General features: G+C 41.9%; 1 protein-coding gene across 1 annotated transcript in view; it reads right to left on the reverse strand.

The window, feature by feature from the left end:
• Nucleotides 1-19,325, reverse strand: part of CASR (calcium sensing receptor) — a 118,195-nt gene that overhangs the window by 45,447 nt on the left and 53,423 nt on the right. Inside the window, exons 2-3 of the mRNA XM_037051497.1 lie at nt 6,183-6,607; nt 4,213-4,519 (exon numbers count right to left, since the gene is read on the reverse strand). Coding sequence (XP_036907392.1) covers nt 4,213-4,519; nt 6,183-6,367 — 492 coding nt within the window. The 5' untranslated portion in view covers nt 6,368-6,607. The remainder of the gene's footprint in view (nt 1-4,212; nt 4,520-6,182; nt 6,608-19,325) is intronic.

A 19,325-nucleotide genomic window follows, 5' to 3' on the forward strand; every position in this document is an offset into this window, starting at 1 on the left:
CCATAGGCTCCTGAATCAGGGTTTTGCAAATGAAAAACCTAGCTGGGCATTTTGTAACTCTATCCATTATTACTTCCTGGTTGTTTCAAAAGTGCGCTAAAAATGGTTTTAAAGGAATAAAAATGAAACACACAAAATAGTCCCCCGTGTGTTTGTTTCTTTTAAAGAATGTATTCATAACATTTGTCCAGTTTGGTAGTAAACACCACCTTGTACCCCCTCCTCCTAAAAAACCCTTAAAAACACAGAACATTTTTTTTTAATTGTAAAAGGGGAGAGTTTCATGGGTGATTCAGAAAACTGTCCTAACCACAGTTACCATGGTTAGAAGAGTCTCGCTGGTCTGCTCGTTTCATCCACTTGGTGGCGGAAGCGGCCTAGAAATGCCACCCACCCCACCCTGCAGAGTCGCAGTTCCCAACTGCTGCACGTTAGAATTGCCTTGGACAACTAAATAAAAAAACATTTATTAAAAAAATAAAATGAAAAATAATGGCTTTGAGGGTTTTCAAAATTCGCAATGCCCAAGCTGCATCTCCTATCAATGAAAATAGGATCTCTGGGGAATAAGACCCAGGCATCAGTGTTTTTAAAACTCCCCAACTGATTCCAGCACGCAGCCAGAGCAGAGAGCCATTGCTGGGGACCCACTGATACCCATGCAGTGACAGGTGGTTACTCGGCTTAGTGCAGTGATCACATTGAAAGGTACATAAATGTAGAACCACTATACTGTATACCTGAAGCTAATATAGTATTGTATAGCAACTATACTTACATAAAAACAAAACAAAATAGAAATATCAAGGTACATATACAAGACATGAATGACTATGTAAGATGTGAGGCCAGACTTTTATCTTCAGAGGTTCTGTAAAAATGAAAAGATTATGGTGTCTCTCTTATGTGTAATTAAAAAATACAAAACTAGACTAAACCATAAAATGAGTGTTGGAATTTCACTTAAGTTCTCACTACATTCTATTGTAACTGTCTCCGCGACTGATAACCATTCTAATCTTCTTAGCACTTTTAAAATCTAAATTCAGTTTGTTATCTTTCATTCAAACCAGAAAAAATTAAAATCTTCCCCTTCATGTTCTCTCTTGATGATAATAACATCTTATACCAGTTAGCCATGGGATAACTGTGCATTGAAAAGAATACTGCACAATATTCCAAATTTACAAAATGCATATTTGCATCTCGCCCAACACATTCACTGATGTGGGCTTTGTTAGACCATTTTTAGCCCAAAAGTTATAGAGCCAGGGCTTCCCCATGGGAAACACCTTTAATTCCCTGAAGTAAGGATTCGGGAAATGATGACAAGACTTTCTCAGTTGTCACATGTATATAAAAGGATAATGGCCATTACCAAGCAAACAAAGACCTCACAACAAAGAAATGTGAATTTATCAAGGGTACTTCATAAATTTTAAATATTGGACATGAAAAAAATAAATTTAAATTTAATTGATTAAATGTGATTTATAATTTAATTTAAAAACTGATATAAGGAATGTATCACAATCAAGCTGATTCTCCCATCCATGGACATTCAGGTTGTTTCCAACTTTTCGTTGTTATAGAGTGAGGTCATAGATTTATAAATACGAACATGAAAAAAGCTTTGCTCTATAGGGTTAAGGGAGGAAATCGGGTTATAAAATGGCATTTAGAGTTTGCTGGGTGTTTTGGTGAAAAAATATGCAACTTTGTTTTTTTTAAAATATATTTTATTGATTATACCATTACAGTTGTTCTATTCCCCCCTTCATCCCCCTCCACCCGCACACTCCCTCCCCCATCATTCTCCCCCCTTAGTTTATAACCACGTGTCCCAAGTTCTTTAGATTCTATATTTCCCACACTATTCTTGCCCTCCCCCCTATCTGTTTCTACCTACTGTCTATGCTATTTTCTGTGCCTTTTCCCCACTTCTCCTCCTCCCACTCCCCTGTTGCTAACCCTCCATGTGTTCTTCATTTCTATGGTTCCACTCCTGATCTAGCTGTCCTCTTGGTTTGCTTTTGTTTTGGGTGTGGTCGTTAATAACTGTGAGTTTGTTGTCCTTTCACTGTTCATATTTTTCATCTTCTTTTTCTTATATAAGTCCCTTTAGCATTTCATATAATAAGGGCTTGGGGATGATGAACTCCTTGAACTTGACCTTATCTGAGAAGCACTTTATCTGTCCTTCCATTCTAAATGAAAGTTTTGCTGGATAAAGCAATCTTGGCTGTAGGTCTTTGGATTTCATGACTTGGAATACTTCTTTCCAGCCCCTTCTTGCCTGTAAGGTCTCTTTTGAGAAATCCGCTGACAGTCTGATGGGTACTCCTTTGTAGGTGACTGTCCCCTTATCCCTTGCTGCTTCTAGGATTCTCTCCTTCATTTTAGTCTTGGCTAATGTAATTATGATGTGCCTTGGTGTGTTCCTTCTTGGGTCCAACTTCTTTGGGACTCTCTGAGCTTCCTGGATTTCCTGGAAGTCTATTTCCTTTGCCAGACTGGGGAAGTTCTCCTTTATTATTTGTTCAAATAAGTTTTCCACTCGTGGCTGTTTCTTTCCCCCTTCTGGTACCCCTATAATCCGGATGTTGGAACGTTTAAAGATGTCCTGGAGGTTCCTAAGCCTCTCCTCATTTTTTTGAATTCTCATTTCTTCATTCCTTTCTGGTCGGATGTTTTGTTCTTCCTTCTGGTCCATTCCATTGATTTGAGTCCCAGTTTCCTTTCCATCACTATTGGTTTCCTGTGCATCTCCCTTCATTTCAATTAGTTTAGCCTTCATATGTTCCTCTAATTTGTGACTATAATCAACCAGTTCTGTGAGCATCCTGATAAACAGTGTCCTGAACTGTGCTTCTGAGAGGCTGGCAATTTCTCTGTCGCTTAGAGTTATCGGCTCTGGGACTTTGAGTTCTTCTTGCGCCATCTTTTGGGCTGTTCGTGCCTGTTATGTAGCAGGATCGGAGCCCTAGGTGTTCACCAGAGCAGGGCAACTCAGTCGCTGGGTTGTGACACTGTATGTGGGGGCGGGGTCAATGAGGAGCAATGGCGGTCCCATCTGCCGCCTCCCGATCCCCAGCAACAGGTGCCGCAGCTGCCACCATCACCGGGTCCACGCGTTTCGTCCCACTGCACACGAGTGTGCCACCGCTGTCAGCCCTCGCCCCCTGGGGCCTGTGTGGTCCGTCTCACTGTGTGCGAATGTGCGACCGCAGTCAGTCTGCCCCACACCCTGACTGGGTCTGGGCCACTTGCGTGCCTAGGTCCGGGGATCTTTCCTGCCCGACCCTGCTCCACTGCTGGCTCCGCCCCTCTTACCATCCCGGTGGAATGGTTCGTTGTTGTCGGACTTCCATATAATTCAATTTTCTGTTCTTTGGTTGTGTCTTTGTTCTCCAAACCTTTGTTGTATTCAAACTTGGTTGTGGGAGAAGGCACAGTGTTTCCACCTATGCCTCCATCTTGGCGGAAGTCCAAAATATGCAACTTTGAACAAATGTTGTGAAAGCACTTGCTTCAGTGGATGTGCAACTCACTGCAAACGCAGACATCCCCCGCCTAGGGCCTAGGTCAAGTTCCTGCAAGGCAGGGTCTGCTTCTTCATCTGCATTCTCTAAATAGTTGTTGAGTGAAATAGAATATTTTCTATTTCTAGAATGTGCAACATAGTAACTAAGTTCCTGTTTTGTGAGAAAATATGCTTTGCTTCCCTCTGAGCTAAATTTTCAATCAGATGGTCAATAGGCAGAACTGTTTAAGGAAATAGGATTAGGGACATATTTGGGGTCTGAAAGAATGGATTTACATTGTATGGTCTCATTTCTTTTAGTAAAGGCAGAAAAAAGGTCATTTGTTAAAGGAACAGAGTAGGAAATAAAGTACTGAACACTTTGGAGAAAAAAGTTTTATGTAAGGTATAAAAATAAATAAATAAATAAAAGGTATCCACAAAGTTTTATATGAGGTATATTTAAATGATTTTTTGAAGAACTGTGAAGGTTTAGTTGATGTTGACACTGGGGATCTTAGAAATCCCAGATGGTCATGATCCAGTATCCCAGCTCATTTAAAGGTCTTTTGTGCCCAAGTAAAGCCAGAGAGAGGAGAAGAGCAAACTGGACACTGGGCACGGCAGTCCTCCAAGCCTGGTTCTCCCGACCCCAGCCCACGCTGCCCCATCTCAGAAGGCCCGGGTACCTGGGGAATGTAGAAGAGCCCCAGCAGGTTTGCCACTGCTGTGGAGATGCCGGAGCCAGTGGCCCCCACCACCGCAATGGTAGAGGGGATGTGCTGCGAGCAGTTGCAGAACTCATCAAGGTTCAAAGAATCGATTTTGTTCTGGGCCACAAAACTCAGGGTGGCCTCCAAGGCTTTGGAAACGGTGTTGCAAGTGTCAAATATCCTGTATCCCAGCGTCATGTTGGGGAGAAGGACCGGGCTGCTGTTTATTTCCTCTATGGCAAATATCATGGCTTGTAACCAGCGAAACCCCCGGAAATTATACCTGGAAGAAAGAAGTGGGAGAAAAGTTAAGGACTGGGCAAAGCTGGGCTGGAACCCTGGCTCTGTTAATTTCTGGTTTCACGACAGAATATTCTTTGAGACTCAAGGTCCTCTATGTAAATGGGGATGATACCTTCCCAGAGTGGCTGCAAACAGGAGGTAATTGTGCAAAATTCTCAGCATGGTGCCTCACAGAGTTAGGGAGCAGTGAGAATGAAGACTGGTATTAGCTTCATGCAGCAAAGAATTTGAATTAGCTGATGTGAGGTACTTTAGTAAATACAGAGATTTAAAAAGAAGAAGGATTAGGGAAAATAAGAAATAGATTGGGATTTTAACATGTGAGAGCCCAAGAATAACCTTCGATTTGCAAAGTCACAAATTTAGAGCATGACAATCATGGACGTCAAAGGGGAAAGGGAAACAGGTAATCTCATCTTTGTAAACAAGCAAATATTATGTACAGGAAGACTGTTCAGAAACTGGTTGTTTCTGGGTTGTGGACTCTAAGTTTTAAAATTGTGTGCTCTTGATTTATTTATATTTTCTCTTTTAAAAACTGAGCATGGATTGCTTTTTAAAGAACATGGTTTTAAATAAAAATCAAGCAAATTAACCCAGAGAAATGGGATCTGTGACATAGTTTTTTACTCTCTGAGGACTTGGCTCCAAGTGAGGGCTCAATAAACGTGCTGAATCAGTGTATCAGTGCCGAGAGCAACCGCGCAGGTTCTCTCTCCATCATGGGTTGTCCTACTTGAGCTCAATGACAGGCGGCGAGAAGCACAATCTGTTCTACCCACTGTATCATTTAGGGGCCTACGGGTTCTCTGATCTAACTTTTAATGCGATCTTTTCTCTTAGTCCTTTTCTTTATGTTTCTGGTACTTAATTATATGTTTAAAAATCTGCCAAGTTATGAAGAGACATAGAATTTTTTATTATATAAAACATCTATACTGCTAAACTAATTTTGTTATCTTTGTTTAATAGAATTAAAAATATATATTCTTCCAGGCCAAGCTTCTTTTGTAATCTTATGTGGCACATGCACAACTGTCCAGCAGGGAACAACAAACAGGGCATTTGTCATGTGGGTTCTGTGAAGGATAAAATCAGGATCAGTAAAATTCACCACTTACTTTTTCTGCATTCATAAGAAAATTGTGAAAATGTTATCTAATTTTTGAGATGTCAGGATTGAAACAGAAATCTAGTTTCGTTGGAAGAACCCGAGTTTTAACTTTCATTTTCCAGCTTCTAGGGAGACCAAGGAACAGTGCCGGGTCCCTTTGGAAGTTGCAGGACTCATAAGGAAAGTGTTATTCTCTCTTAGAAGATGGGTCAGGGGTTGGGGTGCAGTAGCAGGTCCTGATATCCAGACTAAGAAAGGTGATGTACTGTCCACTGGACTCTGCAAATCCCATTTGAGGGAATTGTGCTTAGTTTATGGCTTTTTCTACTCAGTATCACTGACATTTTACTTTTAGAAAAAAAATTCTTTAAAAAAGTCGAGGGTGAGGGAATAATAAGTTTCAGCATGATTTCAAGTCACCACTTTTGAAAGGAGAGAACTGAGTCTGAAGAAATCCTTTGGGGTTTGGTACAGCTTGACTCCATCCACCAGCAGAGAAGAGACTCTCTGACTTGGCTCCTTTCCTTACCTGATACATTCCACAGACTCTGGCCTCGACTTTAGATCTTGATCTTTGGCGGCTACTCCAAAATGAATAGGAAAGAGTCCCCCAAGGATGATGTCCCCTTTCTTCTGGGCTCGCTGGTCAGGCCCGTAGGCGGAAGTGTGCCAGGTAAACGCCAAGAGGATCAAACAGCCGCTATAAAGCGCCATAGTTGTTTTCTCTCCAGGGAGAGAGACAAGTAGTGCTGGAGGTTTGGGGGCCCCAAGAACGTTCCCCCCGGTGCAGTTCACTCCCTGTGGCGGGGGCACATGTCTACAGAGCGATTAGTAACGGAATGGAAGTCGTGGTGTTTGAATCCCGAGTCTTGCCTTCTTCACTGTGGACCAGTGAGGTGGATGGCTCTTTAGTCTTTAGATGCCGCATCATGTAGAGACTGTCTGGGACGCTTTCTAAAAGAAGAGAGAGACTAAGTGAATTCAACTAAGCCTAAATCCCATCTTGTTATGATGACGGCGACAGGCGACTCTAGATTTCTATTTAGAGAGGCTGAAGGGTAGCAGGTGGGGAAGGCTTGGCTCAGGGTCTTGTTTTTATAGCACTTCAGGTAAGATACAGAAAACTTTAATTGCTCACGTGGAAGAAGGACTATGTTCAGGTGTAAGGGCCACATTTTAAAGAGACCACCGGTAAGCTAAGGCCTCCCCGAAGTTGCCACTGGATTTTAATTCATTTAAACTTCTGTGTAAATAATATATAGAATTGGCATTCCTTGTAGAGTAATAATATTAATTATACTTTATCCAGCAATATGTTCTTATAGAAAATATAGAATGAGTCATGTTTAAGTTTAAATCTGACTTTAAATTGAACAAAAACGGTCAGAAAAGGCCACATATTCTTGTGTCTTTATTATGGTAGCCCCCTACCTTTTCTGTGTCTCCTCATCACAGATCTCTGATTACAGTTTGTAATATGACACTCCATAAACCTCTGAAGAATCGTTTTTGGAAAGGACTGGTTTAATTAGGGGTCTGGTTATGCTCTACAGAGCTCAGCAGCTGGATCCAGGGAAAGGCCTTCTGCCTCCCAGCAGGAACTCGCTGCTCTTCCTGTCATAGCCTCCCCTCCGTGGAGGCATGTTGCACGTTGATGTCAGCTAACTAACCTGCTTCTCCTGAGCTTTAGGCCCAAGCCACCAATCCTCAGCTAGACATCTCCACTTGAATGTCCCGCAGGTGCTTCCAACCTGAAATCTCTAAACTCACCTTCCTCCCAAACTTGTGCCTCCCTCACCAGTTCCTCCCTCAGCAAATGACGTGCCATCCACAAAGATACAAAATAAGAAGTCATCCTTGCCTCCTCTCTCTTCTCATCATTGTCCTTCATATTCAAACAAGCACCAAGTATCGTAGATTCTACTTCCTCACTCTCTCTGCAGTCCATCCACTCCTCCCCATTTCAAGGCCATCTGAAGTCCACCAACATTTCTTGCCTGGATTTCTGCAAGTATTCCTTAACTGGCCTTCCCTTCTACAGTTTTGTCCTTGGTAATCCACCATTGCAAATCTTTGGATGCCATGGAACAAGTGGTTTAAAGCATAGTCTCTGGAGTTAAACCTGGCTTTGCATCACAGTTCTACTCTTTCCTAACATATGACCCTGGGCAACTCACTTAACCTCTGGGATCTTGATAAAGTAATGCACAGAGATCCATTAGCACAGCTTAAAGAGTAAACGTATAGAAAATGCCAGCTGCATGAGTACTTTTCTAGCCTCACTCTTGCTAGTCTTCCCTTTGAACTCCACACTCCAGCAATAGTGAACTTTCTTCAGATTTTGAAATATACCAGGTTTCTTTTAAATCCCCACAGGCCTCATACATGCTGTTCCCCTTCCCCTTCTTGGTCCCTCTGGCCTAAACTTTGGAAAATATCTGCTCATCTTTCAGCCTTCAGATGCCCATAACTTTGGAGGCATGGCTGAGGGGTGGCAGGTGGGGGAAGGCATGGCAAATTGTGGGGCCTTTGAATAAATGGAGAAAGAACTTCGAGGCAGACACGGTCTCAGGCCAAGGTAAACCTACTGCCTGGGGAGTGGAACACAGACTGGATCCCACCTGTGCCAAAACCTCAGATGTGCAGTAAGCAACGTATAGCACTCGTCAAGGAGGCCCTCCCTGACCCCTCAGACCAGGTAGATCTACCTGTTATAGTCTTTTACATCTTGGGTCGTGGAGTTCTCTTCTTGAAAGATTCATTACACTTATTATAATTATATGCATAAAGGTCTGATTATAGAGCTCACACTCTTAATCATTGTCATAGGCTTCCCCTTGCCTCTTAAGATCCCCAGCCCCTCCAACAGCCACTCTAGATCAGGGCACAGAGCCCATACAGAAGGAGCACCCAGCAGATACTCGGCATTCATGGACTTGCCTCCGGTAGTGTCTGAACACCCATGACCAGCCTAGTTCTCTAACTCCAGTCCTGCTCTTAGGCTTTTTGGCTTCATTCCTTGAGCCTTGGTCATCTATTCAGTCATACATTTAATGAGTACCTGCGCTAAGGCCTGGGAATCCAAGGTAACAAACACATGTGTGTGCCCTGCCTCCAGGAACCCCCAGTCCAGGGGCGGGCACACTGGTGTAGAGGATCACAATTTACCTCAACAGCAGAAGTGGCGAAAAATATCACAGCTTTGTTTTCAATGACCAAATCCAACTTTTCTCCCAGCATTTAGCACAGTATGTCAAATAGTAACTGCCGAATAAATGTTTGTATGAGTCCATTTTAAAACGTACTTTGCAAAGCAACAGATACTAACATTTATTGAACCAGTCATGAGGTCAGGTCCTTTAAACATGCAATGTATTTGAAACTGCAATTATAGAGATGGCAATTTCAACTTTACTTTCTAGTTGGGGCAATAGATTCCCCAAATAGCTTACTCAAGTGAGAAGTTTTGGTGTTTGAATTATGAATGTCTCAAGAACTCAGCATTTTAAGGAGTCCTGTGCAGTGTACTCAATTAAGAGAGGGAACATTATAACTGGCTAGGGTAGGTCACAAAGACATGTTAATTTTTTCCTATGAAAGATTAACTACTCAGAGAAGTTTATTAACTTCATTAGTCTTTTCAAGAAAAAATTCATGGTAAGAAGCAATAGATGAAGGAAAGATTTCTGGTCAATTTGCAGTGGTTAACTCTCCCAGTCTGACGTGGTCTCCAGCGCACACTGTTTAGTCCAGTCACTAGGTTACCACTTGCTTTCAAAGCTGACGATCATTCCAGACCCTCCCTCTCTCTTTCCTCCACTATTCAATCCCTTGTCCTGTCGATTCCATCATCTCTTTCCGCTCTGCCTTCCCCTGCCCATTCCTTTTGTCATTGTATCACCCCCACCCCAACTCCCTTGTTGCGAAAGTTTTTTTCACTCTCCTCATCTCCTAGATATGAACAACCAGAGCAGTACCACATGTGATTGTAACATGGTGGATTAACAGTTGGAGTTCATTTTCACCTCAGCCTGCAATAGTTAGAATACAAGAATTCTTGAATAATCACTAACACTTCAGTAATAGTATATATGATACTATATATGATACTATATGATACAATACTGACTGTATCCCTCATATCTGTACTCCTTTTTTGCCACAGTAAAGTAGTTTTTAGTTGGACAAATGGTTGTTCAAAATAAAAAGACTACTTTCCTCAACTTCATTTATAATTATGTGTGGCCATAGGACTAAATTTTGGTTGATGGGATGTCAGTTAAAGTGCCCTGTAGGCAGCTTCCAGGAACCTTTGCTTACGAGAGAGCTGGTGTGTGCTGTAGTCCCTTCATGCCCCTTCCCTCCAGTCTGCTGCATGGAGGGAAACGTGACCCTTGGAGCCCACCCTGCACTGTGAGCTATACCCTAGGGCACGATGGTGCCATGAAGGGAGGATTTCATGGAGCAGAACGTCCATAGCAGGCTGTTCCCAGACTTTTACACGACAGAGGAGAAAATCTTTTAGCCATTGTGATTATATTTTTTTCTTACTGAAACTATATTAACTATATATCCAAGAGTCACAAATAAACTAATTTGTTCTCCTTATTAGTAGTTTATTTCATTTAAATCATATATAATCATATTTGCCTTCCTGCAAAAAACAGTTTGTAAACACAAGCTAAAGCTTTATTTGTCCTTTATCTCAGTGGCAGGTACATTTAGAAGAAGAAATGACCCATGGACCAGCTGGTTTTATGTTTAGAAGGTCCTTGAAATCGTGGAGTGTTTCAGTACTGACAGATGATTGATGTAGTATTGAGCTTCTCATCCAAGAAACATGGGAGGAAAGGTCAGGGCAAGCTGGTCTATGGTTCCATAGGTTCATGAATTTGTAAGTTCATACAATTATTCATTCAAAAAACATTTATGGAGCTTCTTTGTGAGCTAGACACCAGGGAGTGTAAGGCATTTGGGGAAAAGGTTGACGCTATTACCTTCAAGGTGCTCGTGACTTAAAAGGAGACAGAAAGATGTATGATAATCACAGTGATGCACATGCTGAAAGAGGCATGCACCAAGTGCTGAGGGAGCACCAAGAGAAGAGTGATGTTCTTCCTGGCAGCTGCCAGGAGCGAGAATTAATTCAAATAGGGACTGGAACCTTCCTGAGAGTAGGGCCGGTCTCTTTTCCTCATCTTTGTAGCCTGAACACAAGCACTGTGCCTGGACCTTAATAGATGCTGTATGAATGGGTGAATGAATGAAGCATGATCAGAATAAACTAGGAGCTGGTTGAGCAATTCTCAGAATAGGGAAGGGGTCACCACACAAGACTGAAGGTTACTGAAGGCAGGGGCTTCATCGTGATCCCAGTTGCACCTCCATCACTGAACAAAGAACCTGGTATGGAATGGATGCTCAAGAAATATCTGTTTAACTTGTATCATCTGAGTTCCAGAGACGAGGACAAATTAACAGGACGCGAGGCGAGGTGAGAGTCAACACTGCAACATTTCAGTTTCCATCAAAATGAAAGCCATCCTGGCCTTGAAAATTTCTGGCAATTGTGTAATTCTAGGGCAGAATGATTTTGTCCATGTTTCAATTAGAGAAAAGCCAAGGCACAGACCTTCGGAACACAAAGCCACTCAGTAGATTAGAGGCATGGCAAGCTCAGAAGCTGTTAAGTTCTCACTTCTTAGACAGCAGAAATAAAAACTCTAGTTTGCCTGGAAAAAAGGTAATTATGAAACCAAAATCTACTTTCAATAGAGATTATTTACCTTCTCAGGGGGAGTATACTGATTTGTGCCTGGGTGATTGATTGTACAGTATCTTTGTCTTCCCTTGTCACATTCATCACAAAGAATACAAACAAGGTGTGAAGCCTGTTGTAGAAAGGCAAAAAGTGTATGTTTTAATGAAGGTAGGGAAGGCACTGAGAAAGTTCAACCAAAAATCTGTGTACCTGGCTACCCTAGCTCTGCTTACAACTTTTTTTTTTTTAACCTCTCGCTGGGCACATCACACTGTGGGTTTTTATGCACACCTGGTGCACACTGGCCAAGGAATTAGGGACATCTTGTTTAAAACGAGGGTTCTCTTTCAGCTCCCCAGAGGGGGGAAAGCAGACACAAACTTCTGGTCACAGTCGACTGCCTCCCTCCAGGCCAGCTTGCCTTCCGCCCGCCAGCTGCACAGGTGTACCCTCCATCTCCCTGACAACAGGTGTGACTTTTGGAGAGTCCATGCCTCATTTAGCCCCGGTAATAGCTTAATTGAGTTGGAAAAATGCAAGGACAGGAGCGTGACAAAAACCAGCTGAGCTGGGTTTCTGTTAGTCTTTGGAAAAAGCTGTCAGGGAAGGGAGGAAAAAGGATGAACCGGGATGGGGAGGAGCAGCATGGGGCACCTAGCAAAGTGGGGAGAAACAGCCAAGACAAAGCAAATGAAGAAGACAAATAGGAGAGAAAACAAACACTTATGAATGATGTACTATGAACTCCTTGAGGAGAGAGCCTGGGCTGTCTTGTTTGTGGCCTGGAACGCAGAGGGGCTCCCTAAATGATTAAGTGAATGAATGCAAGTGTGGAGTGTGAAGACAGGATAAACTATCTTAGGAGTCCATGAGGCTATCTTAAGAAGAAAGAGAAAGACAGAAAAAGAAAAAAGAAATAGAAGGAGATTTGAGGGGTGGGAGTAAAAATTCAAGGTTGAAAACGATGAGAAATACTTCAGAATCCTGTGAGCTGAGCTGTATGCAGGCTTCATCGGGCTTGGATACAGCCACGGCCTGCGTTCCCCGACAGACCTGAGCGAGCTCCTGGGGACTTGGGCCGCTAGTTAAGAAGTTTGTTTTCCTGAAACATTTCCCTTAAATATGCTCTGCTGATGGATGTGTGGATACCCACAGGCTTATTGAAATGGTTCGGATGAAAAGCAAAGACATGCAAATCATGATATCATAAAGAAAAACCCCAGAGCTTCAAGTCCTACAGGAAAGGAATATTTCTGTGGAATAATGTTCCAGTGTTGCCTTTCAAAACCAACTATCCAGGGTGGTGTATTTTCAGTGAGATGAGCCAAAATGTGCCACTACAAAGTGTTCTGGGGATAAAATAAATTTGGGAATTGATGCATGCTTTGTGCCACAAGGGCACATTCGCTTCCTAAAGGCTCTGAGGAGTCCTGCGTAAAGTCCTGCTTAACTCTAACCTGCTCATTTCCAGATTTATTTTGGTGTCGAACACTGGAACCCCCTCCCCTCCCACCCTGCAAAGGGCACTTGTTACAATGCTGTGAAACACAGGCTCAGGGAATGCTGGCCTAGTGGAAGGCATATAATCCTTCACCTGAGCCCCTTCTGGTTTCTTTGGATATACTTTTCAATGGGGAGCCTTAGATAGGAAATTCCAAAGGGTGGTATTGGAAAGAAGGAAGGACTGAGGTGGGGTGGGTGAACACTGGTGCATACTCTAGTCATTCTTTGGTCTCAGGCATATATCCCCACTCTCTTCTTAAGAAGCTTGCACACCCAACCTTTCTCCCTCTTAATTGCAGCAACTCCGGCCCTGTAGAGCGCCCCCTCTACAAGGACCGGTGGAACATGCACTGATACACAAACAAACAAACAAACAAAGCCAAAGGAAAAGGTGCCTTGATTTGTACTGTTTGCTGAATGCTCCCACCGTGGCAGATTTCCAGCTACCATGGTTTAAAAACCAATTTGTAAAATTCCCTGACATTTAACCACTGGCTCTTGTGTGTGGGTGGAAGGAAGCCTGCTTGCTGTAGCATACTCCTGCGGCGTATCTCTAAGCAAGTGGAAATACTGGCCTTTCTTGGAAAAACTGGCCCGCATTATTCAATAGGCTTTATGAACCTTCCCTCTCCTGTTCCCTCTCTGCTCTGACTATTAGAAAAGCGCAAGCCAAATCTGTGGTACAGCTCTAGCTAAGATAGAAACCAAAAGGCGCACTTTTGTGCTTTAATGTTATTCATAGTATTACTTTTTCTTCCTGCTCTTATTTTACCTCAATTTCCTCACCTTATTAAATCTTCCATTTTCATAAACAATGACAGGGTATAAGTGCAAAAACAAACACACACACAAATCTGGAGTTTTACTGAGGACAATAAGAAGGATTCCCAGGGAAAACTACCTGTGTAATCAGAAGGAAGGTGTCTGGGAAAGTTATCCCTTGCCCCGTTAACTGCTGAGTGGGTAGATGGGAGCATACTATTCCCGGACGTCAGGGCATTAATCTGAAACACAGAACTTTAGAGGAAGAAGGGAACTGGAAAGTTTATCTGGTTCACACTGAAACCTTCTGACACAACAGCGTTTGCATCATGGTGGCCAAACTTACTATGTGTAGGCGTTGGCATTCAGAACTCATTGAAAAAACTGAGTGAGGTTTGGCAATGAAAAGGAAGTCATTTTATTTTTTTCTGATGTGTCAGTGCTCCCTAGTGTGACTTAATTGCATCATTTCAGGTCTCCAGAAGACTAAGTTTACTTTCAATTACAGCATAAAATCTATTTTGGAAATTCTTGAACTTTTCATTGGACCTCAGGTGCACAAAAGTGAATGAATCATAATCCTTGGCTGGTGGCATCCCTATCATTGATCCATGCCTGGTCCACTTTTATTTCTTTATTGTTGTTTTATTTACTGCTTTTTCTTGTTCTTATACCTTTCCCATGTTTTTAAAATCAGAGTTTTGGTCCTTTCCCCCTCAAATTTTAAGTGTTCTTTCTATATTGTGAATATTAGTCCTTTATCTGTGATATATGCTGCAGAAGATTTCCTCTAGTTTGGCAGTTCTCTGTCTTTACTATGCAACTTGAAAATAATATTATGGAGCCAAATTAATGAGCTATTTTTTATTGCCCTTGGATTTGAGTCAGTGTTAGAAAGCTTTACCCTATACTGAATTTATAGAGGAATTCATTAAATTTTTTGTAGCTTATTTATTAAAATTTTTAATCTATTTTTTTACACTTAGTTCCATGATGGGTGCAGATTTTACTTTTGTGTGTGGTGTAAGATACGGACCTAATTTTATCTTTTTCCCAAGTGACTGTCTTGTTGTGCCAGAAACATGTATTTAAAAGCACATCTTTGCCTCTGAGACACCATTTTTATAATCTCCAAATTTACTTAGATCTAGCTCGTAACTTTCTATTCTATGCTACTGGTCTGTATGTCTACTCCTGTGGCAGAGTAGCACCCTGTTTTGATTATGGAGACTTACAGCATGGTTTAACACAGCATGAATCTAATAGAGGGCTCGGTCACATTTCTAGTTTTTATTTCTTAGTGTGTTCCTGGCTAGTCCTTCATGTTTGTTTTTCCTTATGAATTTTAGTGTCAACTTGACTAGCTCCATAAACAGAAGCTTAGAGACATTTTTATTAAGATTTTGTGACATTGACATCTTTATGATGTTGAGTTGTCCTATCCGAAAACGGGGTGCCTTTCCTTTTGTTCAATAATAATTTTGTAGCTTTCAACAGTATTTCCTCTTTGAGATTTTGCACATTTTTGTTAAGTTTTTGCTAATACTGATTTTGTATTGCATGTTAATTATACAAGGGGAGACCCCCCCAAAAACCAGAATTATCTTCTGGAGGGTGGGCCCCTTGTAAAACAGGCTTTCCCTGCTAAGTCAGTGTTCTAGGAACCCATCTGGATCAGTGTACCAGCTGGTGTTGTGAGAGACTGTGTTCAGCTTCAGTGAATATTTTTTTGAAGACTCTTTTAAAGTGTTTGCTCATTTCATGATGGGTGATTTACAAGCACATCTGTCCATACCATGCTGAGTGTTCAGCAGATTTTGACCAAAACTGGCATGACCCCTGTGCCCCACCTTCCCTATTCACCCAATCTCACCCCACACAATATATTTTTTGTTTCTCCAGATGAAAAAATTCCTCAAAGGAAAATGTTCTGCTGATGTGGAAGAGGTGAAACAAAAAATGGCAGAAGCACCACAAGGCATCAAAATCCACAAGTTCAAAAACTGTTTTGAGCAGTGGAGGAAATGTCTCAGTAGGTGTATTGGAGAGTATTTTGATGGTGACTGAACTTTAAACATGTAAGTATAAGTACACAATTTTTTAAATAAATAAAGTCCATTTTGGGGGTCCCCTTGATATGCCACTGAGTTCTATGTTACTAAAGTTATTTTTACTGTTCATTGATTCTCCAGTATTTTAGATATATAGTTTCTTTTAAAAATTGATATAAAATTGATTAATATTGTTACAAATTTAAAAAATATATATTTTATTGATTATGCCATTACAGTTGTCCCATTCCCCCCTTCATTCCCCTCCACCCTGCACACCCCCTCCCCCACCATTCCCCCTTTACTTTACATCCATGTGTCACAAATTCTTTAGATTCCATATTTCCCATACTATTCTTGTCCTGCCCCCTATTTTCTACCTACCATCTATGCTACTTATTCTCTGTACCTTCTCCCCTCTTCTTCTCCCACTCCCGTGTTGCTAACCCTCCATGCGACCTCCATTTCTATGGTTCTGCTCCTGATCTAGCTGTCTGCTTAGTTTGCTTTTGTTTTAGGCATGGTTGTTAATAACTGTGAGTTTGCTGTCCTTTCACTGTTCATATTTTTTATCTTCTTTTTCTTAGATAAGTCCCTTTAACATTTCCTATAATAAGGGCTTGGTGATGATGAATTGCTTGAACTTGACCTTATCTGAGAAGCACTTTGTCTGCCCTTCCATTCTAAATGAAAGCTTTGCTGGATAGAGCAATCTTGGCTGTAGGTCTTTGCCTTTCATGACTTGGAATACTTCTTTCCAGCCCCTTCTTGCCTGTAAGGTCTCTTTTGAGAAATCCGCTGACAGTCTGATGGGAACTCCTTTGTAGGTGACTGTCCCCTTATCTCTTGCTGCTTCTAGGATTCTCTCCTTCATTTTAATCTTGGCTAATGTAATGATGATGTGCCTTGGTGTGTTCCTTCTTGGGCTCAATGTCTTTGGGACTCTCTGAGCTTCCTGGACTTTCTGGAAGTCTATTTCCTTTGCCAGATTGGGGAAGTTTTCCTTTATTATTTGTTCAAATAAGTTTTCCACTTGTTGCTGTACCTCTTCCCCTTCTGGTACCCCTATAATTCGGATGTTGGAACGTTTAAAGATGTCCTGGAGGTTCCTAAGCCTCTCCTCATTTTTTTGAATTGTTTCTTCATTCTTTTGTTTGGTCATTTTTTTCTTCCTTCTGGTCCACCCCATTGATTTGAGTCTCAGTTTCCTTTCCATCCCTATTGGTTTCCTGTGCATTTCCCTTCATTTCAATTAGTTTAGCCTTCATTTGTTCCTCTAATTTGTGACTAAAACCAGCCAGTTTTGTGAGCATCCTGATGACCAGTGTTTTGAACTGGGCATATGATAGGTTGGCTATCTCTTGGTTGCTTAGAAGTATTGGCTCCGGGGCTTTGAGCTGTTCTTCTTAAGCCATAATGTTTTGGTCTGTTTGAGCCTGTTACATATGAGGGGCAGAGCCTTAAGTGTTCACCAGGGTGGGGTGACCCAGTGGCTGGGTTGTGACACTGTATGTGGGGGCAGGGTCAGAGAGGGGCAATGGCATCTGTTCTGCTCTCTCTTGAATTTCACTCCCCTCTGCTGCTTCCCACAAGCAAACTGGGCCCTTCTGGTGCTGGTTCCCAGGTGTGTGGGCTTGTGCACCCTCCAGGACCCTGTGGGTCTCTCCAATGGACTCTCTGTGAGCCTGGGAGCCTCCCTGGCATCTTGACCCCAAAACTTTCTCCAATCGGTGCCTTTATGCTTCATTCCCATCGCTGGGGCCCTAGTTTGCATGGTCTGCCCCACTGCTTGCTGTTTTGCCCATTTTAACTGAGTGTGAATGTGTGACTGTGGTCAGCTAGCCACCCTGTACCCTCACTGGATCCGCCCGTTGCCACCCCACACCTGGGATCTGCCAACTGCCTGTGTGCCTGGGTCGGTCCAGCCGCTTTTTCCTGTGGAACCCTGCTTTGCCAGCCACTGACTCTACCCTTCTTACTGGTCTGGCTGAATGGTTCATTTTTGTTGGACTTCTGTACAGTTCAATTTTCTGTGTTTTGGTTGCATTTTTGTTACTAAAACTTTGTTGTCTTTAAACTTAGTTGTGTGAGGAGGCACAGTGTTTCCACCTACGCTCCCATCTTGGCTGGAAGTCCTACAAACTTTTTTCAAATATTTTATTTATTTATTTTTAGAGAGGGGAAGGAAGGGAGAAAGAGAGGGAGAGAAATATTAATGTGTAGTTGCCTCTTGCATGCTCCCCACTGGAGACCTCCCCTGCAACTCAGGCATATGCCCTAGACTGGGAATCAAATGGGTGACCCTTTGGTTGGCAGGCCAGCTCTCAATCCACTGAGCCACACCAGCCAGGGCATCAAATTGAGTTATTTTTAATAATGAATGCATACCTGAGAATCTACCATCCAAAACAAAGAACATCAGTAGTACCCTATCTGTATGCTCCCCTCTTACATCCTGTTCTCCTGCCTTTCCTACCAAAACCATCATCCTAAACCACATGTTCATCACTTCTCTGCTTTCCTTCACAACCCACCACCCCACCTTAAATTTTTAAACTATAAATAAGACTGCCTGACTGGTGTGGCTTAGTGTGTTTGGCATTGTTCCACCAAGCAAAAGGTCTCTCGTCCTGTTCCAGGTCCGGGCACACGCCTGGGTTAGAGATTTGGTCCCTGGTCTGAGAACATAAGACAGGCAACCGATTGATGTTTCTCTTGCACATTGATGTAGCTCTCTCTCTATTTCTCCCTCCCTTCCCCTCACTCTAAAAATAACTAAATAAAAATCTTTTAAAATATCATAATCAAGACTAAGAGGATACACATCTAAATGTTATAAGTGATTAGATCTCAGTGATAGAATAATGAATTTCTTCCTTCTTTTTTAAAATATAAAAATAAACATGTATTACTTTTTAAATCAGAAAAGATGTTATTGTAAAATGTTATTTCAAAAGATGGTTATATAAATAGACGTAAACATTAAGTACAAAAGAAAAACACTGCAAAAAAATTTTACTGTCTAGTTATACTACAAGTACTATGAAATATATTTTGAAAATTATGGGGGAAAGTCCTTCATGTCTTTCATTCTTTTTGTTTTTGTTTTTCTTATTTTTACCATCCCTTTTCTATCTCACTTCTTTCTTTGTTCCTTGAAACAAACTCTTAATAATTAAAGTTTAAGATATTGGACACATGCAATCATAAGTATTTTTTCCCAATAGAAACACATCTGTGTCACCAGCATTCAGATAAAAAACAGAACAGAGCCCAGAGACCCAGCTCATGCCTCGCCCCATCGTCACCCCACCCCAGGCAGCCGGTGGCCTGACCTCTGCCATCACAAGTCAGCTCTTCAGGGTTTTGAACTTCCTGTAAATGAAGTTCCGTAATATATACTCTTTTGTGTCTGGCTTATTTTGCCTAACATTACATTTGCTAGATTCTCTAAACTGTAGTGTGTAACCTCAGTTTGTTATCTCACTGTTTCGTGTGTCATATGATCGTCTCACATATTATCCATTCCTCTGTTGATGAACAGTTTGGGATTTAATGAATAGTGCTGCAATGAACATTTTTGAATATGTCTTTT

Source organism: Sturnira hondurensis, unplaced genomic scaffold (assembly GCF_014824575.4).
Source record: "Sturnira hondurensis isolate 20B ecotype Veracruz unplaced genomic scaffold, ASM1482457v3 Scaffold0007222, whole genome shotgun sequence".
Taxonomy (NCBI): Eukaryota; Metazoa; Chordata; class Mammalia; order Chiroptera; family Phyllostomidae; genus Sturnira; species Sturnira hondurensis.